The sequence below is a fragment of the Papaver somniferum genome, chromosome 7, assembly GCF_003573695.1.
Source record: "Papaver somniferum cultivar HN1 chromosome 7, ASM357369v1, whole genome shotgun sequence".
Lineage (NCBI taxonomy): Eukaryota > Viridiplantae > Streptophyta > Magnoliopsida > Ranunculales > Papaveraceae > Papaver > Papaver somniferum.
This window is the reverse complement of record NC_039364.1, coordinates 113,976,985-114,001,631: the sequence shown is the minus strand read 5'-3', so window position 1 is coordinate 114,001,631 and position 24,647 is coordinate 113,976,985. Positions and strand designations below refer to the sequence as shown.

Here is a 24,647-nt window from a genome sequence, read left to right as displayed (position 1 = left end):
ATAGAGGGGGGCTCTACATTGAAGGAATTGTGTGATTGTTGTTTTTGGCATCAGGGTGATGGGGGGAGGTTGTGCGGAGATTGATTTGGTTAGCTAAGAAATGAGGATGTTTCATGAGGTTACAACAACTTGACACTGCATGAGAATATGGACAATAGTTTACCCCAGCAACACCTTTTAATCTCCAAGTGAATACTGATTAACCCACCTATTGAGCTTTCAAGTGGGACCATAAAATAATTATTCTTTTGATGTTGAAATGTTGGTGTCATTCATGACAAAATGATTACAGCACATGTGATATAGGTCCCATTATTTTGGGTAAGTCTTTGTTCTTCCTTTGAGCATCCACAGTGGGCGAGTATAACCAAAAATTTGGGATGAGATCGTAACACAGTGGGACGGAGTAAAGATCAAATCCCAACCAAAGATCAAATTCCAGACCAAATATGGTCGCGACCAAATCCCAAATTCTAATATAGTCGGGCGTAAATTTAAAGTACGCTTGTTGCTGGGCGTAAATTTAAAGTACGCTTGTTAACGGGCGGAGATTTAAATTACGCCCGATGAAATTTTAATTAAATAAATAAAAAAAAAAGAATGAGGCGGACTTTTAAAGTCCGCCTGTTAAAATTTACAAAGAATGGGGCGGACTTTTAAAGTACGCCTGATGAAATTTTAATGGGGCGGACTTTTAAAGTCCGTCTGATGAAATTTACAAAAAATGGGGCGGACTTTTAAAGTCCGCCTGATGAAATTTTAATGTGACGGAATTTTAAAGTCCGCCTGACGAAATTTTAATCATGTACCGTTACGTCACAACACGGACTAAACCCAAATTTTGGTCTTTTATTTGATCTTTAATCTTTGGTTTTGATCGCACCACTGCAATTGCTCTTTAGACTAGTTGTTTATCTTATCCAACCAAGAGTGTCGACTCCCTTATCACAAGAGAACTAGATATTCCCAAAAGAAGATTGATTGTGACTCGTCACTATTTCTGCTCCATTTTTCACGACCACATGTGCAACAACTTTGACTACCTTCGCATATAAATAATTGAGAGAACTTTATTAAAGTCATTGCTCGTGTACCTTTGTTTCTTTTTTTTTTTTTTTTGCTTCTGCTCTTAATTGCCTCGATACCAACCCAGGACAATCAATATCTTTCATTTTAATTAGTATTATCATTACTTTCCAAATTACTATGAGAAGACACTGTCTCCAATTATACTTGTCTGCTCCATAGATCTCTTTTTCTTTTGTTTTTTCTATTATTCCGACTTGCCTGTGATGTAGCCATGAATGTTGATTTTGTTTGAAAATTTATTCTCTGCCCCACTGTGTGCCAAAAGATGTTGTAGCAAAAATATTTATACAACAATCCTCGATATTTGTATATGGACATAAAATTTAAGTCGTTAGATGACTCATCAATATTCTTCGTGATATGCTCTTGGTAGATAAAAAAACTTCATCTACTTAGTGAATCAACTCCTCATTAACTTTTTCTCTCCAATAATTGTTGGTAAATGAAAGTGGGGGTACCTGCAAAGAAACGCTGATGCCTTAATGAGTAAGAGCTCTAAGCAGGTTTTTATGGAGAGAAAATGATTAGAAATGTGTACTTCTCTTGTTGAAATTCGGCCCCTGTTTATAGGTTGTGGATGAATTGTATCCATTCAAATATTTTTCTGAATACATTTTGACTATGTACCTGGACCAAATGATCTTCAGGTTCATCCCGCTCCAAACCAATTTACCTTTTTTCTAGGATCTCTAACTTCCAGGTTATATCTGGTCTTCTTTGATTCCCCTCTATTCTATGGATTTCTAACCTCCAGGGTTTGATTATGTACATGGTCTCTTCTTTGACTGATTCCCCCTTTTTTAGGGATATGTAACTTCCATGTTATACCTGGTCTTCTCAGTAACTGATTGCTTATTTTTCTGAGGATCCGTAACTTCCAGGTTATACCTGATCTTCTCAGTATAAAAGATAGCAGATCAGGTTAACAACTCTTCATGGGCTTAGACATCAACCCATGAACCAATATTTTATTTACGGTAATTGGGCTGACGAGCTATTAAGCCCACTTCATGTGCATGGTCCAAATACTTATCTTGTTAAAAGAAGCTCGACACTTGTACAACTCAGTTTGAAGAAGATTTTATTTCCATAGAAAAACCTTCCTTCCACTAATAAATATAATTGGATAAATATCTAGACATTTATAAAACCTGGATGCAACAACCTAGGGATCCCTAGACTATTGAAGTAGTTAGCAATTTCCAAAATGTGGTTAATTTTGAAAATATGATAACCCGATGTAGGTAGATTTAGCAATTCAGAGATAATTATACTTCTGGACTAAAACTAAAAACAAAACATTGTGAAAAGTTTCTGAACCCAGGAAAGAACCTGGAAAATGGGTCCAACCTGAAGTTATGAATCATAAGATTAATATTGTCGCTGCTTGGATTTTAAAGACAAAAACATATGGTTTTGCTCTAATTTTGAGAGATGATGCAGGCAATTTTGAAGCAAGAAGATCATGACCAACATCAGCATTAGACCATAAGAGGCAGAAGCATTAAGAGTTCTTCAGGTATTGTAGTGAGCCAGAGAAACCAACATGAGTAACTTTACAATTGAAGGAGGCTGTAAACTTTTATTTGACTATATTAATGGGATCAATTCTCCAATCTTTTTGAGGAATAAGGCTGTTCTTGAGGAGGCAATGACGGCTGTAGAGACTTGTACAAATTTTTAGGGTTTTCATTTTGTCCAAAGATCAACAAATGCGGCTACTGATAAACTGGATAAACAAGCAACACCTTTTTATTGTATTTTGAATTAGTACAATGTCCCTCTCCATTGTATTCACCCTTATGTATCAGTAGATAAAATCTAATATCAGTAGATGTATGCGCATCAGAGTGTTTTCATCCCAAAAAGATCCATTCAAGATAATATCTCCTTGGCTATGGAAATATTCCAACATCTCAACTAGGTCAACAACCAAAATTTACTATGAAACTCGACATTCATAAGGCATATGACAAGCTTGACAGGCAGTTCATTGAAAGATCAATGACAACTTTGGGATTACCAAATTGGATTATTAGCAGAATCATGTTATACATCAAGAGTGTGGCTTTAGATGTAAAGATTAATGGTGCTCCTCATAGCTTCATGCAACCTAACTGTGGCATTCGCCAAGGACACCCATTATCCCCGTTCATCTTCATCATGTGTGGTGAAATCCTCTCGACTAACCTGATTAATCTGGAACAACAAGGTCAGATATAAGGTATAAAAATCTCAAAAAACTCAACACATATTACTCACTTGATGTACACAAACGATTTAATCCTCACCTGTCATGGAAACTCCAACCATGGTTACAACCTCATTCATGTCCTAAACATGTACGCTGACTATGCAAGACGACAAATTAATGCCACAAAATCTTGTATCATTCGCCACCCTCAACTACCATCTCATCAAATCACTAATACACTTCAGTCAGTTTTCTATTTCACTACCATCTCAATACCTCCCACTTACGTCGGTGTACCTATTCCTCATGGTAGAATGTCCAAGGAAGTATATAAACCTCTACTGCGAAGACTGACAGACAAGCTACAACGATGGAAAATTACTTTGTTAAACCTAGCATGAAGACCATATTACGCAAACTGCTCTCCTGCCAAAACACATTGACAAAAAAAAATTGATCAAATTAAAATGAACTTCTTTTGGGGGCATAAGAAAAATACTAGGAAACTCCACCCAATCAATTGAAATATAATGTCTATGAATAAATCAGCAGGAGGTCTAGGTATTAGATCAAGAGAAACAATGAACAAAGCTCTAATACTTAAAATATTATGGGTTAACCATGACACAATCTGGTCCTCAAGCTGTTATGGGAAGTACCTCTTTACCTCTTCATTGCTCGACCCCATTTCAATCACCAACTCAAACCCTAATCCTATGTGGAGATTTAGGTTTATTTCACCAAATAAGATCAGGTGATCAAACCAAAATCTGGTCTCAACAATGAATTCCAGGAACTAAATCAATACCCAACAATACTGCCTCAAATCTCCAGAATGTGGCTCAGCTCATCAATCTAACAACTAATTCCTGGAATACTCAGCTCATCAACACCATCATTGATCCAGTAAACACCTTGAAAATCATCGCTATACCAATAACCATCAAACCCATCTAGAGACAAACTAGTTTGGTACCCTACAAAAATAGGAGCTTACTCGGTTAAATCGGCTTATAGACTCTTCCACCAAGAAGACAACCCAACTCTAAGAGCTTCATATGGACTCTTCCTTGTCCACCTAACATTCAAATTTTTGTGTGGAAATTCTGCACAATGCCTTACCTAATAGAGAACTTCTCCACCATCGACAAATCATAGACTCTCATATGTGTCTGAATTTTCTGAAGCCATAACACATATTTTTTTTTCTCTTGTCCAAATTAAAGCTCAATTTATATGGAGCCAGATAAGGACCTTTTTATAGAGACAATTCCCAACCATAACTTTAAAAATCACTGCTACAACCAATATGGGGAATTTTCTTCATCCTCTGCACCCTCTCCACCAGCTGAAGTCACAACTCATCTATGTTACACATTATGACACATATAGACCAAAAAAACAAATCAATATTTCAACAGAGCAATGAGCCACCAAACATAACCAAGTTATTGATCACAAAAGGAGCAGCTGAATACATGTGGGAAAAACTAAATTAACCACCATTAGCTTCGCGGATACCTCCAACCAGTCGCAACAGAAACCATAGTGCTATAAGTTACATGGCTTATGTAGGATGGACTCCTTCGTTACCTGGTCCCCCAAATTGAATTGTGATGACGCTTCGAGAAATAACCCTGACATAGCTGAAGCATGAGCAGTTTTGTGCTACGCAAAAGGAAAGGTTTTGTTCTCTATAACAGAAACACTTGGCTTTACCTCTGCAACTATGGCAGAGACGAGAGGTCTACTAATTGGGCTACATGAAACATGTCTCATGAACTTCTCATCTCTCATAATTGAGATTGATTCCCTATCACTCGTTTTCTACCTCACCACCAACACCACGTCTCCATGACACATTCAACCGCTCATCCGCAAAATAAAGGAATTACTGTACCACAGTGGGATATATTTCACATCTACAGAGAAGCAAACCAACTAGCTGACGCGTTAGCAAACTTTGTTGCCGATAAGACTCAAATACTCGGACACGTCGCAACAAACACATATGGCTGGATATGTATCCTCTGTTTCTTAATCAGTGTGTAACTCAATATCAAATGGGCCTCACCTTCTAGCATATTCTCAGTTTGTAGGGATGAGCAACGGATGAGTGGATGCAAATTCAGTATCACCTACCTCCAACCACGCAATTGGCAGATTTGAGAATTTCACCCATGTTCGATCCATTACCAGTCGGATGTGATATCCGCAGGTGAGAAGATTGGATACAGATGGATTTGCGGATCTAAATAAATTATAAACGAAAATGGATAAATGTTGAACATGAGCTATACAACTTAGTTTTAAAATTTAGATTAGTAAAATATAAATAATTAACATAACAAGAGTAACACAATGACTTTCCAACAACCAAAATTATAATATTTATTGATATGAAGCAGCTCTGACATATCAAAAATTGATACTTTTAGAATATCATTGAGGTTCTTCAACACTTCTCAATAGCAAACTATATATATATTATCTACCAAATTTCTATAATAACATTCCTATTGTTTGAGGGTGAAAACCGTTTCTGCTGATTTTGGTAATTTTGGGTGTGTGGGTGAGAAACGAATATAAACCCTAAACAATGTACTACACGGGAGTACTTTTGATTCGAGAGATCAATCTGTATAATCCTGACTTATACCAAGAAATGGTCGTTCCAGGCTTGCTTCGGTCACAAAGTGAAGGAGAAGGGTTGATCTTAGGGAGGGAAGCGAAGAAAATGTTGAGACCAGAATAGTTGATTCTGGAAGTGTGGGCGTTTTCCGACTTGTATCAGAAAGTTGAACTGGCTAGCTGAGTGAGAAAGCTATCAGATGATTTCTGGATGTGGTATTGTTCTCATGACCAAAACTTGTTGTTTGGTGGAAATATGTGAGACCTATTTATACAAGTCATAGTGAAATGTACCCTGGTCTCGTAGGAAATGGAAACGATTGAGTGGTGGAAGAAAAGAGTAACGTGTAACTGCCAGACGTTATGCTTCCATGATGAGGGAAGTGATTTTTTACACCGTTAATTTTCACCACCACTAATTATCCTACTTCATGACACTTTCTTGTAACAGGCGCATTGCACGCCGCACGCTGTAAACCGCCAGACCAATACCCTGATGAGCATCCCCCAGTTTGTGATATATTTTGATGTCTCGAGTGTTTTCGTGGAAAACATGTAGCACTTTGCTACGTGTGGCAAGTTAAAATCGAGAGGCTTGCCGCAGGTAAATAACATGTGATGCTAGGCTCGTTTTGGTTAGTCGCCTAAAACTTGTCCCGAGCTTACCATCTCGGTGGCAAACTTCGATGGCCGAGATCGTATCTTATGAATAAGGATAGCCGTTGATCGTGGCTACCTTGTGTTGGTGCCTGATAATGGCGCAGTGGCATTGCGGCATGACTTGTGCATGCCAGTAGCACGATGGTGCAAGAGGTGCCTGACGTAGCCATGGATGTTGGGTTTAGACGGCTGGTCGCCTAAGAGTTGCCACAAGTCCATCAGTTTAATGACGAACTTGGATGACTGAGATTACATCTCATGAAGAAGGATGGCCATTGATTATAGCCACATCTTGTTGCATAGCGAAGTGGCGTCCGCAACATGCTAATGGCATGCCAGTGGCGTAGCCATGGCATAATGGCATGCCAATGGCGTAGCCTTGGCATATCGGCATGCTAATAACGTAGCTGTGACATAGCAGTATGCCAGTGATGTTGCGACACGGTAATGACGTAGCCGTGGCATAGCGGTATGCCGGTGATGTTGCGGCATGGCCAAAGCTAAAAATTGGCTCCGTGGCCAAAGTTAGGGTTTGGCGTCGTGGAAGAATTTGGCGTGGCCAAGTCTTGGCGTCGTGGAAAGATTAGGGCTTGGCGTGGCCAAGGCGTCGTAGAAGAATTCTCCGTGGAAGAATTAGGGCTTGGCGTGGCCAAGGCGTCGTGGAAGAATTAGGGCTTGGCCTGGCCAAGGCGTCGTGGAATAATTCTCCGTGGAAGAATTAGGGCTTGGCGTGGCCAAGGCTCCGTGGAGTCGGACCCACATGTGGCGTGGAAACATTGGCCCTGTTGCCACACCAATCCCGTTGCTCTGGGAACGTTATTTGGCTTTGGTAGCAATTTGCTCAAATTAGGGTTTGTCGAAAACCTAATTAGTGCACATGGCGTGCGGCTGCGGCATGGCGCTACTTTTGTGCAAATGGCGCCATGGCTATGCCAAAGGAACTATGGCAAGGCCATATTGTGGAAACGGCCATAAGAGTAGGAATTGCCGTGGGTGGCTATTTATGGCAGGTTGCCACGAAGTGGCATGTTTGCGAAGTTGTTGCGGTAGAGTGGCATGTTGGCATGCTACTGCGGTAGAGTGTCATGTTGGCATGCTACCGCGGTAGAGTGGCATGTTGGCATGCCGACCAATATGTTGTTGTGGTAGGGCGCGTTTGGCTTGTCAGTTTAGCAAGGTGGCGCGACAGGGTGTGTTTGGCCTTTAACGTATGGTGGCAAGTTTAGAGCAACTTGATTGGCCACAAATGGGGGTCGTCCAGCTGGTATCACGCGTTTGAAGCCCTAATTCACGGCTGGTAAAAGGATTTTTTGCTGAATATAAGAGGTGATCTTGAATCATTCGTTCATACATATTATCCTAAAATCGCGTCCATCCTCTTCAGAGGTACTGTCTCGTGTTTATGCTCTTAGTTCCCATTTTGTCTTCCTCATCATGTAGATTGCCGGTGCGAACGTGGTAAAATTTATTGTTATTATTATTTTATTTTATTTTGTGTAGCACATAATAAAATTTATTGTTATTCCAGTGAGGATCGTACCTCTCCGGAGAGAAATTCTGAACCCGACGAAACCCAGTTTTCTTCTCATGATGAGGTATTAGATAGAATTGATTCTCTGTTTCGCGAGGATGACGAGATTATCCAAGGCATGTATCTCGCCCATTTGTGCAAAGTGCGGATGTGTGTTCAGAATCTCATGGCTTCAGTGGATATGGAGGAAAATTGGAGACATGATGAAGCATCCCAGCGTGTTGGGAGATCTCAGAGTAACGAAACTTCTCTACAACCCAGTGCTAGGGCTGAACGATTCGCCTCTCGGTTGAAACGGTGGAGGACGGAGCCCATGAAACTTTTAGGTGAGAGTTAGTTTAATTAACCTGTCCACAGTGGTATTGTAATCCTTGACCTTGATGCAGACGAACCGGGACATCCTCAAGGAGCTGCTGGAAAAGCTCATGAAGAAGATGTCGACACGGTTTACGAAACTGAAGCAACTTCTGGAGTGGACGCCGAAACTGTTGTCAGGGTCGTTGAAGCGACCGCTGAGGAAGACGTTGAGGCGGACGAGGAGACATAGGCAACATATGTTGGAGCCGTTGGAGAAGCCACGGAAACATACGCTGGGACTGTTGTTGAAACAAACGCCGGACAGGATGTGGAAGCTGCTGCTGAGGCGTCCTTTGGATGGAAAGTTGCGGTTGTTGATGCTGAGGCGGCTTCTGGGTGGGATGCTGGAGTCGCTGCTGCCGAAGCGGCGTCTAGATGGAACGTTTGCTGCCAGAGAAGGTGCTGGAGAAAGTGCTTGAAAAAGCTCTGATGAAGGCGTTATTGATCCAGGCGTCTGCCGTTAACGACCAGTTTTTCCACTTTTGCTATTTCTTCTCGGCGTGTAGCCGCTTTTGATATTCCAAAGGTTTACTTTCACTTTCTTGTTTCCATGACGAAGTTAGGGCTTCACCAAGTAACATTCTATTATTCAGCTTTTATGGTTTCACATCTCTGAATGAATTAATAAAACCTTCATACTGAAAAGATCCAAAGACCCTTTATGTGAAAATAAGTTGCTCGCCCCTTCTAGCCACCCAGTAGATGGACAGACGTCGTACACAAATAATGTGGATGGAATTTGCCACAGGTACTAGCCGGCCTGCTGCGCAGCCAATGCCCCCGAACGCCGACATCACCCATAGTAACTCAAAACAGGGGAAATAACAACAATGGTTTAAAGGTTCGACCGACCTGTTTCTTGGTTCTCCCTTGTAGCAGCATCGTTGTCACACATCCCGAAAACTAGTGGAGCGTTAGGTGAGATTTGAAGTCAGATATTTTTGAAAAGATATATGTTCTGCCGCCTGATGATCATCTTCCTGGCATATTCCCTCCTTCAGTACTTTTGAATAGATATTTTTGTGGTGGTTTGGTTTCTCTGGTTTTCAATCGCCGGGTAGTGACTATGTGAGAGTTTGGGTTTACTCAGTATTTTTCCTTTAAGACGGTTTGGAAAACTTTTTAAGGAAATATGTTATTTTAATTGAAATTGAAAACTCTGCTTATGAATGCAAGCGTTGCAACCATTTTAGAGAAGTTACAAACATTGCATGAAAAGGGAAAAATGCTGAAGCAAATGCTGAAAGAATAACGCTGGAGGTGAAGGTAGCATAGCGTTTTAGGTATTGAAGGGTTTGAGCCATCGCGAGTGAATTGTCACATCTTCCAATTTGTCGGTATTGATGAGTTTGCAGTAACCACCCAAGATAACATCCGCCACCAGGTATGGCTCGTATTCCTTTTCTTTAGGCGGATCGGGTCGAGCGGCTATCTTCATCGTTATATCTCCAACTTGAAACGAGGTCGTCTTGACTACCACATCTCCAATATGAAACGGGTTTAGGCGTTGCGCAACCACTTGATTTTTGGGCTCGTCATCTTTGGTTGTGACCGCTTCCAGATTTTTGACAAAGCGCTTGAAAGGCCCAACGTCCCATTCACATCTCCTAATGACGCCCGGGTTGATAATCGGACCGAGTCCCCACGCCTGGCTGAGAGGAGAGGTGACTGGGTGCAGAAAGGGTTGTTTAACCAGGCTTACTTGTGCTCGGAATCTTCGGATGAACGTCGACGGGCTTTCTCCAGGCAATTGAGTTACATTGGTAAGTTGTTGATACGACAACATGTAATCTTCAAAGTTGGATGGCTTGTTGGAAATTCTTTCGGGTACCGTCATCGGCAGAGGGGATGCTCTTAACTTCACTTTGTTGTTGTGTACCCATGCGCACCCCAGAATCATGTCGTAATTTGAGAGTTCTTTGACGATGTGTAATTTGCCATGTGTTAGAGTGTCTCCCACCTTGATTTCAAGATTGATGTAGCCATATGCATCCATCGCCTCCCCTTCCAAGTTTTTGACCACAGTTGGGGAACGGGTAGCCTCCTGCTTTGAAACTCCCGCAGATCTCAGGGTTTTGATGGAAATGATGTTGAAGTCAGAGGCCGCGTCGATTAATGTGTTGTAGAGCTCGGCGTCCATCAGATAAACCGTGGTCAACAGTCCCCAGTTGTATTTTCCAGCACTGTTTCCCGAGAGAGTTTGGGGTTCTGGCGTGGTTTCTTCAGTAGGAAAGAGTCGCTTGCCCGATGCAACACGATTAAGGGCTTTGAAGATATCTTGACGATGTGTCTTGGAGAGATAGAGAATTTCGCACACATGCTGCATTATGGATTGCACAGTCTCGTGTACAGAGTCCCTAGAGACCATGCAACTTCTGACTGGAAGTGGATCTCTGTGAACTCCTTCATTTCCCAGTTGAAGCTCCCCTGCTTCTATCTTTTCTTTGAAGATATGCTTTAGCTTCTTGCAGTCGTTGGTCGGGTGGTGGACAAATCTGTGGTAGCGGTAATATTTGGGGTTTACTATTTCCGCTTCGGTTGGTGGGCGCCTGGTAGGAGGTAGTCTGATGGCGTCGTCTTGGATCCATGCTTCTAAGAGTTCAATCACTTCCTCGATTGGTAACGGGAAATCCAAGACGTTTTCTCCAGCTTTTTGATGTCTCATGGGAGCTTTAGCGGTGGTCTTCCGTGACGGAGCTGCCTGTCGCGCTGGCGCTGCGCGTTTGGATTGTTGTTCTGCCTCTGGAGCCTTCCTTTTCCTCCTTCGTCTATCACGCTCACAGAGGAGGGACCAGTGTTGTATTGCTTATTGATGAGGCGTCTATTCCCTCGAGTTTTACGTGCATCCTCGCTTCTGGTTGGCTTTGTTCTTTCCAACAACGCTGATGCTGTTGTGGCCGACTGTTTTGCATCTTCATGAAGTTCAGAGAATGTCTGGAATCGCAGATTCTCTAGTAAGGCGCGGTAGATGGGAATCATCCCATTGATGCAAGAATCCACCAATTGTTATTCAGTCACGTTTGAGTCATGACAATCTAGCGCTTGAATTCTGAATCTTTTGACGAAATCATTTGGATGTTCGTTGTTTCGTTGGAGCATCCTTACTAGATCTGAGAAGGTAATTTTCTCAGATACAAAGAAGTACTTCCTGTACAAAGCCGCAACCATGTCAGACCAGTTGGAGATGCTGCCTGGCGTAATGTTGTTGTACCATGTGTATGCTCTTCCAGTAAGTGATTTCGAAAACTCCCTCAAACGGAGAACGTGATTGTATTCGTGCTCCCCCAGGGACTCCAAGAATCGAGAGACATGTTCACGTGCATTACCGGTGCCGTCGTACAAAGAGAATTGAGGGGAAGAGTACCCCCTTGGAAAAGGAATTCCTTGTACTTCCGGAGGATACGGGGGTTGATGTTGATGTATGTCCATGGAATCGCTTTTGTCTCGATTTCGGAGAAGTCGTTCCAAATATTCTCGTGTGACAAAATTGGACGGTTGGTTTCCTTCCGCTGGAGTTCTTGGGAGAATCTCTTCACCTACAAAGGTGCGCCCTGTTGAGGTGCTGGCGCCGGGGGTATTGGAGGTGTTCTTCATTGGCTCTGGCTGGCGCGATTATTGTGGTAGCCTCTCCGTTAGTGTCTTGAGAAAAACAATTACCTCCTTCTGAGTTGAGGCCATGTTCGTCTGAGCTCTAGCGAGAACCTCCCGTCTTTCCATCAAATCAGCAATAGTAATATAGGGTCGGCTTCCTCTGGTTCCTCCAGTTTCTCGTCCTGACGACGGAGTAGCTGCGGCTCTGGTGACGGTTGGAGGTGTCATACTTGACGGAATATTGGGAGCGGCGGCAGCGGCTCTGGCTCTGGTGATTGGAGGTGTAACACCCGAAGGAGCATTTTTCGCGGAAGAGGCTCTGGCTCTGGTGATTGGAGGTGTAACACCTGAAGGAACATTCTCCATGTTGTTGGTGTTGACAGTTGGCGTATTAGCACCACTGGGAGAAACATTAACGCCGAGAATAATTTTGGCACCAGTGTTCTCAGGGTTTGTTGCTGATCCTGACCTGAGTTCTACCATCTTGAGATCAGAGTTGAAAGATAAAATCGGGAATTGAGAAATTGATATTGTAACCGAGAGATTAGTCTCCCCCTATGGTCGCCAATTGTTTGAGGGTGAAAACCGTTTCTTCTGATTTTGGTAATTTTGGGTGTGTGGGCGAGAAACGAATCTAAACCCTAAACAATATACTGCACGGAAGTACTTTTGATTCGAGAGATCAATCCGTACAATCATGGCCTAAACCAAGAAATGGACATTCCAGGCTTGCTTCGGTCACAAAGTGAAGGAGAAGGGTTGGTCTTAGGGAGGAAGCGAAGAAAGTGTTGAGACCAGAATAGTTGATTCTGGAAGTGTGGGCGTTTTGTGACTTGTATCAGAAAGTTGAACTGGCTAGCTGAGTGAGAAAGCTATCAGATGATTTCTGGATGTGGTATTGTTCTCCTGACCAAAACTTGTTGTTTGGTGGAAATAGGTGAGACCTATTTATACAAGTCATAGTGAAACATACCCTGGTCTCGTAGGAAGTGGAAACGATTGAGTGGTGGAAGAAAAGAGTAATGCGTAACTGCCAGATATTATGCTTCCATGATGAGGGAAGTGATTGTTTACACCGTTACTTTTCACCACCACTAATTATCCTACTTCATGACACTTTCTTGTAACGGGCGCATTGCACGCCGCACGCTGTAAACCGCCAGACCAATACCCTGATGAGCATCCCCAAGTTTGTGATATATTTTGATGTCTCGAGTGTTTTCGTGGAAAACATGTAGCACTTTGCTACATGTGGCAAGTTAAAATCGAGAGGCTTGCCGCAGGTAAATAGCATGTGATGCTAGGCTCGTTTTGGCTAGTCGCCTAAAACCTGTCGCGATCTTACCAGCTCGGTGGCGAACTTCGATGGCCGAGATCGTATCTTATGAATAAGGATAGTTGTTGATTGTGGCTACCTTGTGTTGGCGCCTGATAACGGCGCAGTGGCAGTGCGGCATGACTTGTGCATGCCAGTAGCACGATGGTGCAAGAGGTGCATGGCGTAGCCATGGCTGCTGGGTTTAGGCGGTTGGTCGCCTAAGAGTTGCCACAAGTCCATCAGTTTGATGACGAACTTAGGTGGCTGAGATTGCATCTCATGAAGAAGGATGACCATTATTATGGCCACATCTTGTTGGATAGCAAAGTGGCGTCAGCAACATACTAATGGCATGCCAGTAGCATAGTGGCATGCCAATGACGTAGCCTTGGCATAGAGGTATCCCAGTGATGTTGCGGCATGGTAATGACGTAGCCGTGGCATAGCGGTATGCCAGTGATGTTGCGACATGGCCAAAGTTAGGGTTTGGCGTCGTGGAAGAATTTGGTATGGACAAGTATTGGCGCCGTGGAAAGATTAGGGGTTGGCGTAGCCAAGACGTCGTGGAAGAATTCTCCGTGGAAGAATTAGGGCTTGGCGTGGCCAAGGCGTCGTGGAAGAATTCTCCGTGGAAGAATTAGGGCTTGGCGTGGCCAAGGCGCCGTGGAAGAATTAAGCCTTGGCGTGGCCATGGCTCCGTGGAAGAATTAGGGCTTGGCGTGGCCAAGGCGTCGTGGAAGAATTAGGGTTGGCGTGGCCAAGGCGTCGTGGAAGAATTCTCCGTGAAAGAATTAGGGCTTGGCGTGTCCAAGGCAACGTGGAGTCGTACCTACATGTGGTGTGGCAACATTGGCCCTGTTGCCACGCCAATCCCGTTGCTCTAGAACGTTATTTGGATTTGGTAGCAATTTGCTCAAATTAGGGTTTGTCGAAAACCTAATTAGTGTACGTGGCGTGCGGTTGCGGCGTGGCGCTACTTTTGTGCAAATGGAGCCATGGATATGCCAAAGGAACTATGGCAAGGCCATAGTGTGGAAACGGCCACAGGAGTAGGAATTGTCGTGGGTGGCTATTTATGGCAGGTTTCCACGAAGTGGCATGTTTGTGAAGTAGCATGTTGCGAAGTTGGCATGTTGCGAAGTTGCTGCGGTAGAGTGGCATGTTGGAATGCTACCGCGGTAGAGTGGCATGTTGGCATGCCGACCAATATGTTGTTGTGGTAGGGTGTGTTTGGCTTGTCAGTTTAGCAAGGTGGCACGACAGGGTGTGCTTGGCTTTTAACGTATGGTGGCAAGTTTAGAGCAACTTGATTGGCCGCAAAAGGGGGCCGTCCAAACACAAGGCGCGACCACACTTCTGGTGAGTGTGCGGCGGCTTTGGCGCGTTCTGATTGGTCGATTAGACGTGGGGTAGGCAAGCATGGGCCCAGCACAACTTATGTGCGTGTGGTGAGTTTAAAGCGACCTGATTGGTCGAGAGAAATAGGGTCGGAGCGTGGACAATGGCGCTAGCTGGCCTAAGGTATAACCGCGCCTCTCTTTGCTGTTGCGGCTCCCTGTTTTCTTATTCTGGGCGAGGTTCTACACCTTCTAATCCATGGCGGATTAATTACTTAGGCTTAATTTTGACAGGCAAGGCCTGGTATATTGCGCGAGGCGCGAAACCCTAACTTTTGCAAGTTAGTCAAGACGATTGATTGAGTTCTATGTGTTGACACAGAGTTCTTTGAAGTTCATTGCCAGAGTGCAGCACGCTTTTCCATATTCGAATACCTTATGCAAAGACCTTATCCTTGATACTTGGAGATTCGTGCTACTCTGCTGCGATTGAACACAAATCGTCATGCCATATCAACATTAAGGGTTCAGTCGGAGAACATAACATAGAAGGAATTCAGAGGAACTTATATTAAGTGAATACGCGAGGTGCCGAAATTTACAGAACATCTGGGATGGTCGCTACAGTCGCCAGTCTGGATAAATTTCATGTAAGTGTATTGAGCGGCTCAATAAGTATGACAGTGGAGAGGTTAGCACGCGTGGCTCTGTTTCCTTGCAGAGTGACGTCACATCAGATGCAAGGTTTTACGATTTTAACCCTAGGCTAAAAACCACCATCAATACCTACATATATAATACTAACATTATTCTTAGCATCAGGTGTTCAACGGATGGGTGATGTTCCACACGTATCAAAGAGAAACAGATTGAGTGTCCACACGCCGAAATGCGGATTGGTTTTGGGAAATCCATGGACTTGGGTGTTTTTGCTCACCACTATCAATTTGTCTTAGTTTTGTAATTTTAGTTTGGCTTAAAACAACCTGGCACTTTTAGGGGCGACCCAAAAGGAATTAGGGGCGACACAAAAAGACAAAAAAAGGTCACCCAAACGTAATTCTAAGCTACCCCTTATCTCTGATTTTTCGAAATGTCCAATATGCCCTTATATAATCGGGAGCCTACACCATAATCGGTAGGTTAGAGGTGAATCGGTAGGTTAAATTGAAACTGTACCTACCGATTATAGTGTCGGCTAATAATCCCTTTTATAATCGGTAGGTTATCCAACATATATGACTACCGATTATAAGTTGCCCCAAATGAGTTTTTTTCTAAAATCCTTCATGTATTGAATTTTGAAACCTGGTATAATCGGAAGGGAATACAACTTAACAACCTACCGATTATAAGGAGTTCCAGATCGAACCCTTGCCATATTCCATAGGTTTTGAGTGTACACAGCCAGCCATAACCACTTGGTTCGTGTTTTGGATGCAGCGTTAATCGGGAGTTAAATATATTACAAAAACCTACCGATTATAAGTTGCCCCAAAATGAGTTTTTTTTCTAAAATCCTTCATGTATTGAATTTTGAAACCTGGTATAATCGGAAGGGAATACAACTTAACAACCTACCGATTATAAGGAATCCCATATCAAATCCTTGCCATATTCCATAGGGTTTGAGTGTACATAGCCAACCATAACCACTTGGTTCGTGTTTTGGATGTAGCGTTAATCGGAAGTTAAATATATTACAAAACCTACCGATTATAAGTTGCCCCAAAATGAGTTTTTCTAAAATCCTCCATGTATTGAATTTTGAAACCTGCTGTAATCGGAAGGGAATACAACTTAACAACCTACCGATTATAAGGAGCCACAGATCGAACCCTTGCCATATTCCATAGGTTTTGAGTGTACACAGCCAGCCATAACCACTTGGTTCGTGTTTTGGATGCAGCGTTAATTGGGAGTTAAATATAGTACAAAACCTACCGATTATAAGTTTTCCCAAATATAAATTTTGAAAGCTACCATAATTGGTAGATATGCTAAATACAATACCCACCGATTATTGGTTTCTCTACATTCAACTTTCGTCAAATTAGCCGTTGGAATTTTTGGGAAAAACAAAAAGAGTCGTTGGACCCTAAACCTATATAAAGAATCTCATATCTATTAGAGTACTAATATTGAACTGTCTAGTTCTATACTTCATGCATCTCTTGAACTCAGTTGTAGATGTTTCTTCATCCCAACCCAAACACTTTTTAGTTAGATCATAAAGTTTGGTCCATTCCAACTGCTTTGTGAACTCAACCCTAACACCTTTGCCATGGACAGGGAGTATAACAATCTGCACAACATCATCTGGGGTAATCGCCATCTCCCCAAACGACATATGGAAGGTGTCGGTCTCAGGATAAAGTCTCTTCACAAACGTCGATATAGCCACCGGTCATGTTCCAACATTGAGTTCTCCGCAGCATCAGCCAACCCTGAATTTGCAATAATGGTCTTGAACCTTTCACATTCATCCTTCAAAGGCCAATCCAGCATTTTAGTTGGTGCGGCGGTCGGTTTGAGCAACCGAACCGCATCGGAATGATACTATTAAACACATGACAAGTTACAAAAAAATTTAGAATAACCTAAAGTATTACGAAGAAAAACATAATAGGTAAATAAAATGGATACAATCATTACCTCGGTTTCATAACTTTCTTTGGCCCAGGAGTCTTTGTATCCAAATAACAATTGTCCTCCATCCTCCGGCAGCCCAAGGATTACACGTTATGGAATATCCTTCACCTTCAGTTCATTTGGGACAAGGAGTTGCACTTTCTTTCAAGGAGGATTTTTCTTTTCGGCGTCTCCTTCTTCTTGCGCACCACTAGGTTGTCCTACTTCTGGTACTCTATCTCCGGGTGCTTCTAGTTGAATTTCTGCTTGTGATTATGGAGCACTTGGTTGAACACCTTCTTGAACTGGTTGTGATTGAGAGGTACATGGTTGAACACCTTCTTGAACTGGTTCTGATTGAGGGGCACTTGGTTGAACACCTTCTTGACTTGCTTGTTGAGTTCCATCTTGAGCACTTGAAGCGGCTTTAGCAGTCCTAACTCTCCTTACACTAGCTGTCAAGTTCTGACGCCTTTGCTTCCTTGCACTATCTGAGACAATTGCATCTTCGACTTTTCTACCTCGCCTATCCCTAAACAACGCGAAGAAAGTACAACAGGTTAGTAAACTATATAATCGGAAGTTAATCTAAATACACCGTTCCCGAATATCCATATTCGATTGGTTGAGTAAACCACTAGCTTCCGATTACGAACAATCGGAATCCCCAGTTCACTAAACCCTACCGAATACAAATAATCGGAAACAAAATAAATTTTTGGTGTTCGAATATGTTTATCTACACCAAATAATCGAAAACTAAATTTCAACACAACCTTCCGAATAGGAATAATCGAAAGTAATAAAAAGTATAACCTTCTGAATAAATCTCAATCGTAAGTCTCACAAAACTAATGTCTACCGAATATGCATCACTTTGTGTCCAGAAACTACTGATATGGTTCAGCCTAAACAATCGGAAGCAAATTACACAACATATCAACCGCTTAATACGTCTCTAATACTTGTTCTTCCCTAGTATATTCGGAAGTCAAAAACACAATTACATTCCGATTATGATCGATTTAGGCCTCGGTAATGAAAAATGTTCAATAATCGGTATGAAACCTAAATATTTAGCACCCGAATATAACGAATGTTCTTGTGAAATGAAGAAATCGACAACAATCGGGAGTTTAAAACAATTACTAACCTAATGAATATGGGTAATAACCGAAAACCCTAAAAAAAAAATCATGGATTCGACGAATTAAAGCAATATAAAGCAAATTAATGGTAGAATCTTACCTAATAGGCGCCATTTCAAGTTGCTGGAGAGTTTGGCTTTGAGTATCGCCTACATCAGGGGCCGCATCTTCTTCGCGTTCTTGAGTTAAAACCTCTTTATTACAGGCATGCAATCCAATGTTTGGATCCTTACCGCGACAAACGTTTTTGGTTTTAGATTTCTGGGGTTCCTTTTCTTTCATTTTTATAGAGAATAATCGACGATGATTCGATTCGACGATTAACGATGTATAACGAGGAGAGGGGGAGAGTTTTCCTCTCTACAATCGGAAGGAAAGATGAGAAGAGGAGTTGAAGTTGAAAAGAAAAGAAATGAAATGAAATAAATTCAAGTTGACTTTGGTTTTATCTGTCAAACGGTTAATAATCGGTAGGCATTACCACATCATAAGCTACCGATTGTTGAGTAGCCCAAAATCGTTAGGGTTTGTTACTTATATACCTACCGATTATAGGAAGCCCCAAATCGAACCACTGCCAAATTCCATAGGTTTCGAGGGTACAGAGCCGACCATAACCATTTGGTTCGTGTTTTGGATGTGGTCATAATCGGAAGGTATATGGATTACATAAACTTCCGATTATAGGTTGCCCCAAAATAAGTTTTCTTATAAAATCCTTCATTTAATGAATTTGAAATCTACCATAATCGGGAGGTATTGTTACTCGTAGTTTTCCGATTATGGGAAACCCCAAATCGTTAGCTTAGACAGGTTTTAATTCGTCCGATTATATAGGAGCCCCAAATTTCACCATTGCAAAAATCTAAAGATTTCTAATTTCTATACTTTAACAATTGGTAGTCTCTTGAGGATCTTGTTACTCCCGATTGTTATAGAAGCTAGATACGAGTTTGGCACATAAACGAACTTAATCGGTAGTGTAATCTAGTTAATAACCTTCCGATTAGGTATTTACATTCGGGTACAGTATAACTTCCGATTACGTAAGGGCATTAACGTATTCTCCGCGTTTTTGGACATCCCTTAACGTAGTGTATAGGTTGGAAATAAAAAAGTCGCCCCTAATTTTTTTTGGGTCGCCCCTAAAAATGCCAGGTAAAAAAAATAAATAAAAAAAAACTTCTATCTTCGGTTAGTACATGCAGTCGGCTCTCAATAACCGACAGTTTTATAAATCGATAAAATTTGTGTCCCCAGTGCAATTTCAATGAAATGGGCGCGAAATATATAAGAATTCCCGCACCGAAAATGAAATCATTCTAATAAAACCCTAAAACCAAATCTCCCGCCTTTTCCTTATCATCTTATTATCCTCCGTTTCTCTGCAACTCCAAACTTCAAACCCTTATTCATCATGGATCAGGAGATCAAAGCTGAATTCAAAAGAAGCGGTTTTTCTCTTGAAGCTGAAGCTGAAGAAGAAATACTGAAAAAATGTAAGATTTTTATCACTCTACACCTCTTTTTCCCGTATCGATCGATGCTGATAGCAATCTAAACAAACCCTTAATGATTCTATCAGGTCTTACTGTCTGTATAAATTATAAACTTACACCTTCGGATCTCGCATCTAACTGGGAAGCATATCATTTGAACAGGTAAAAACCCAAATCGATGTGTTTTTACATTTTATTTGGGCACTTTCGTTTCTACCTATGCTGATGCGGTTTATAGATATAAATTGTTAAGCAATAGAAGAAAACGTTCAAAATTTGATTTATTCTCGATTTTTACTTATGAATTTGATTTCTAGGGTTAGGGTTTATGGATTTGATTTTTGTGAGATGTTAATTGTTTCAGGGACTTAACTGGATTCTCTCTACAGAATTCTCAAATAGATGGTTTTTTGAATCACCTTGAGAATGAACAGAAGAAAGCGATTATCAAAGAGGAACCATACCCACATCTGTACTCTAGCAATGATGTTGAAATGTGAGTTCCCAATCTTTCTACAAAAACCTCTTCTGCGATGTCATTTACCTTTACTTGTTTTGTGAGTGTGGAGACTGGATTCGTTCCAAATGTTTTATTGGGATAATATGTTTTGTGATGTATACAAATGCACTAATATAAACTTCGGTGGTTGTTTTTATGGGAGTGTATTTTTGGAGATAAGGTAAGATTTAGCTCATCAACAATTTGTGTTGTTCTTTAAACCACGATCATATTGGTAATATCTAGCATTTGCTTAACTGTTTACATTCTTCACTGAAAAGAAAAAAAAATGTTAATCAGTTGTTTTGTGAATTGATGGTGGTTATAGACCTTATAATGTTTCGTTTGCCTGAAAATTGGTCTTCATTTTGCGTAGGCTCCTCGGAGATGAAACTTATGATTCCAGAGATGGTACTATTGGAACACCAACTGACAAACGAGAAAAACTGTATTTGGACTCGCCCCAAACAAATGAGTTAATGTCTTATTCCGGAAGACCGACGAAACGTGGCAGTAACCATATGACGCCTTTTGGGCAGAGAACAAACAAGTTTGTTGTGCAATTTGCGTGTAATAAGACAGAAGATACAGAGAATGATGTACGCGGCAACGAGCTAGCAGTTCAAGAGGATGATGTCATTAAGAGGATTCGACCCATTGAGAGGTGTTCCTTGGAAATCCAAGGGTCAAAGCCAGAACCTGGCTGCCGATTCATGTACGATAGTATTGAGAACAAGGTAATTGATGTCCCTTCACTGCATTACCTTGGGAGGAGGGCTCCTGGTTATTGTTGATTTTAACGTCGTTTCTTTTTATCATAGTTTAATTCCATTGAGAATCACATCATAAAGCATGCATCGACAATTGGTGCTACTCGACTCTTTGAGGAATCAGTAGATCCTACAGTTGCTTCAAATGTAAGTTTGTCAATCCTGACAATATAATTTGTAAATCATTGTTATTTCTCCTGTTTGGTAGTACTTGATCTGAGTACATATATTTTTGGTCTAAACTCTCACTGACCAACTTTTCTAACATTGCCTCAGTTGGTCATAGAATGAGCTAATGAGTTGCTTTAACGAAATTTCATGCCTCTAACATCTTGCACAATTTGTATCTCAGAAAAGTATATTTTCCGTGGGTATGGTTTGTTGCGACGGAGAAGGTCGTCTCAATGAAAAGTCTATCTTGCTGCAAGGCAGGTATACAGACATATCAGAACACCAATTAAAAATTCTTTCTCTGGCATAATTAACTTAACAAGACTTGCAATCAATTTGTTATATGAGTGGGGAATATAATTCTCATCTTCGTTTAATGGAATCATATCATTGGTTTTGGCTGATTTTTAATAGTGTTGAGCACTGTGGAGGGCAACGCGTGCGCCTTGACTTACAGAATTTAAGTCATTATTCCCTTTTTCCTGGCCAGGTAGGAGTAATATATAGGCAGCGACTTAAAAATTAAACTCTCACACAGATCAACAGTAATTTGAGACATATACTGATGCAGGTTCTGGGAATTGAAGGGAACAATCCTAGTGGACACTGTTTGATTGCATCTAAAGTGGTTGATTCTATTCCTCTACCTGCTTTGCCTGATATTGATTTGCCTCCAGCTAAAAAGCAAGCTATAGATCAATTTCAGCTAAATTCTCCCTCAAGTCCATCGACAGAAGAGCTATCTATGGTAAGGAACATGTTTAAATAACTAATTCAAAATCCGAATATACAGTAGCTGAAGCCAATGATTACCTACAGACCCACTGGTGACAAGGATAAAATACCATTTGCTATACAACGTTTATCATATTGCCCAATCTATACCTTAAATAGCTAATATGATGTCATACTATGACCAGTTTTTTTATCCACACTGGGTGTTGACATTATAAAGCCACTTGGTTTTATGTGCACTTCATAGCACATTATAGTTACCAAGGTTCTAATGCTTAAGACAGATTATTGCAGCAGGTCCTTTCTCTACAACTGACAACTTGTTGTTTGAGCCTCTAACGGAGCTACTTGCTTATGCAAGTAGAAAGCAACCCCAATTGCTTGTGCTGGTGAGAACCTATTCATTCAGTTCAGTAAAGCTTCTAAAGTTTATATTATGAGACTGCTGAAGTTGCAATCATTTAAAACTTCTGAATTATTTTTCACAGTTGGGGCCATTTGTTGATTCTGAGCATCCAGAGATTAAGAAGGGGACTGTTGATAGAAGCTATGAAGAGATTTTTCAAGTTGAAATCGTCAGAAGGGTTAGTAGTGCTCTAAGTTTCTTACATCTTGCTGCTATATGCATTTAGCCTTCTAATCTTGTTGTTTTTTATTCAGTTGCAAGATCACGCAGAGTACATGGGTACTGCTGCACGTGTAGTTCTTGTTCCGTCTATACGAGATGCTAGCCATGATTTTGTTTTCCCTCAGGTATTGTTATATTTGAATTCAGTTAGAATTCATTATCTTAAAAGTCAGGCAACAAACTCTGGTACCATAATCAGTCAAATTTTGTTATTGTGGTTTTGTAGCCTGCTCTGGATCTCCATCTTTCCAATCTTAAACATCAGGTAGATACTTTTACCCGATGCTCACTGTTGGTACTTGCTACTGTGCCCTCAAGAAGTCCTCTATTTACTATTGTGAAAACTCAAGTTTACATTTTCTCTCGTGCAGATATCAAGCCTTCCAAATCCAGCTCGCTTCACTGCAAACAAGGTAAATATTAACTCAACTGTGGTAAGCCTAATTATATAAAAATACTCAAGCATGATAAAGTAGGGAGAGAATTAATACAAGATATTTTTGAAACTTAAACATACTTCAACTTCAGATTAGAGATTCTCGGTAGATCAGTATCCAGGGCACATGAGAAAAATTCCTTACACTAATCATGAATTTTGTATGTAATGCGCAAGTGACTGGGAACGAAATGGTTGGGTGGTGCTGTCTCTGAGCGGGCATAACATAGGATACCTAACTACCATAGAATGTAACATCATGTGTTCCAAATACCCAATTGTATTGGGTAATCAGCTGATTAAGCATCTCTAACTAGTACCACCATTTCTTTTACGAGTTTCAGCTCAAGGTTGGATGCTGCTCTGTGGATGTCTTAAAACAACTTAGTGGGGAGGAGATATCAAGAATACCAGCTGACAGCTCGTCTAGGGATCGTATGGGAAGACTTGCAACTCATTTACTGAACCAACGAAGGTAAGCTTAGACCTCAATCTCAGTTTACATAAATACGAGGCAACTAGCATATTGCTGAAAAATGTGAGCGAAATTTACTATTTTTCCCCACAGCTTTTATCCTCTATATCCCCCTTCCGAAGATGTTCCTTTGGATCTTTCACTTGCTCCAGAAGCACTGCAGATTCCCGCCATTCCAGATATTCTCGTCTTACCTTCAGATTTGGCCTCATTTGTGAAGGTACTGAATTCTCCCTTAGGCTCATAATACTATACAGAACTTGACCTAACATTAAGAACAACTCATGCTCTAGATGGATCATAATCATAAAGAAAGCATGCCTTGAACATCCCTATGGGCGTCAGCTGATTTTTAAGAAATTTATAAGCAAGCAATTTTAACATAAATACCTTTGTTATTAGGTACTGTCAGTAGGGGGGAAAGCATATGGGGAACAGCCAGTGAAGTGCATTTCTGTGAATCCTGGTAGGTTGGCGAAGGGAGTTGGAGGGGGTACCTTTGTAGAGCTTACCTACCGTGGGAATTTGGACAGGACAAGCGCTACAATCATCCGCATGTAGGATCTAGGTGATCCATCAATGAGTCCGACAATCCAGGTGCCAACAGATACTTTAGGAATTTCAGGACCGTGGAATCCAACTCTACAGCCAAACATATGCAGTCATTCACAACTGATATACCACTTCGATCTGGTCGGGCTTGATCCGAAAGCAAAACCTAATGGTTGCTTCCCTCTGAGTTCTTAATCGTTGTTGCGATGAACATGATAGTCATGTAAGGAGCCAAGTCTCCCTTTAGCACTCAAGTGTTAATAGTGTTCATTAATTTGCTGAGCTCATCAGTGATTTTAGTATTGGCAATCCTATATTCTCAAGTTTTTTCTTTCCTCTGAGTAAAATTTCAATCTCAACTACAAGCTTTCTACATCAACTATTAGTTTCATATA

The 24,647-nt window shown here is 41.3% G+C and overlaps 1 protein-coding gene across 1 annotated transcript; it reads left to right on the top strand.

Annotated features, from left to right (window-relative positions):
- Positions 1-19,800: 19,800 nt before the first annotated feature.
- Positions 19,801-24,599, top strand: LOC113298186 (DNA polymerase alpha subunit B-like). The gene is made up of 16 exons (XM_026546877.1): positions 19,801-19,986; positions 20,073-20,148; positions 20,351-20,482; positions 20,862-21,222; positions 21,307-21,402; positions 21,608-21,687; positions 21,841-21,916; positions 21,998-22,174; positions 22,446-22,550; positions 22,650-22,745; positions 22,822-22,914; positions 23,016-23,054; positions 23,161-23,202; positions 23,570-23,700; positions 23,794-23,920; positions 24,103-24,599. The coding sequence occupies exons 1-16, from the start codon at positions 19,905-19,907 to the stop codon at positions 24,259-24,261; spliced, it is 1,872 nt and encodes a 623-aa protein (XP_026402662.1). The 5' UTR covers positions 19,801-19,904; the 3' UTR covers positions 24,262-24,599.
- Positions 24,600-24,647: the final 48 nt, after the last annotated feature.

Coding starts and splice junctions, on each gene's coding strand:
- LOC113298186 (XM_026546877.1), top strand. CDS start 19,905: ATGGATCAGGAGATCAAAGCTGAATTCAAAAGAAGCGGTTTTTCTCTT. Junction 22,746..22,821: donor AAGTTGAAATCGTCAGAAGG/GTTAGTAGTGCT, acceptor TTTTTTATTCAG/TTGCAAGATCACGCAGAGTA. Junction 23,203..23,569: donor CTCGCTTCACTGCAAACAAG/GTAAATATTAAC, acceptor TACGAGTTTCAG/CTCAAGGTTGGATGCTGCTC.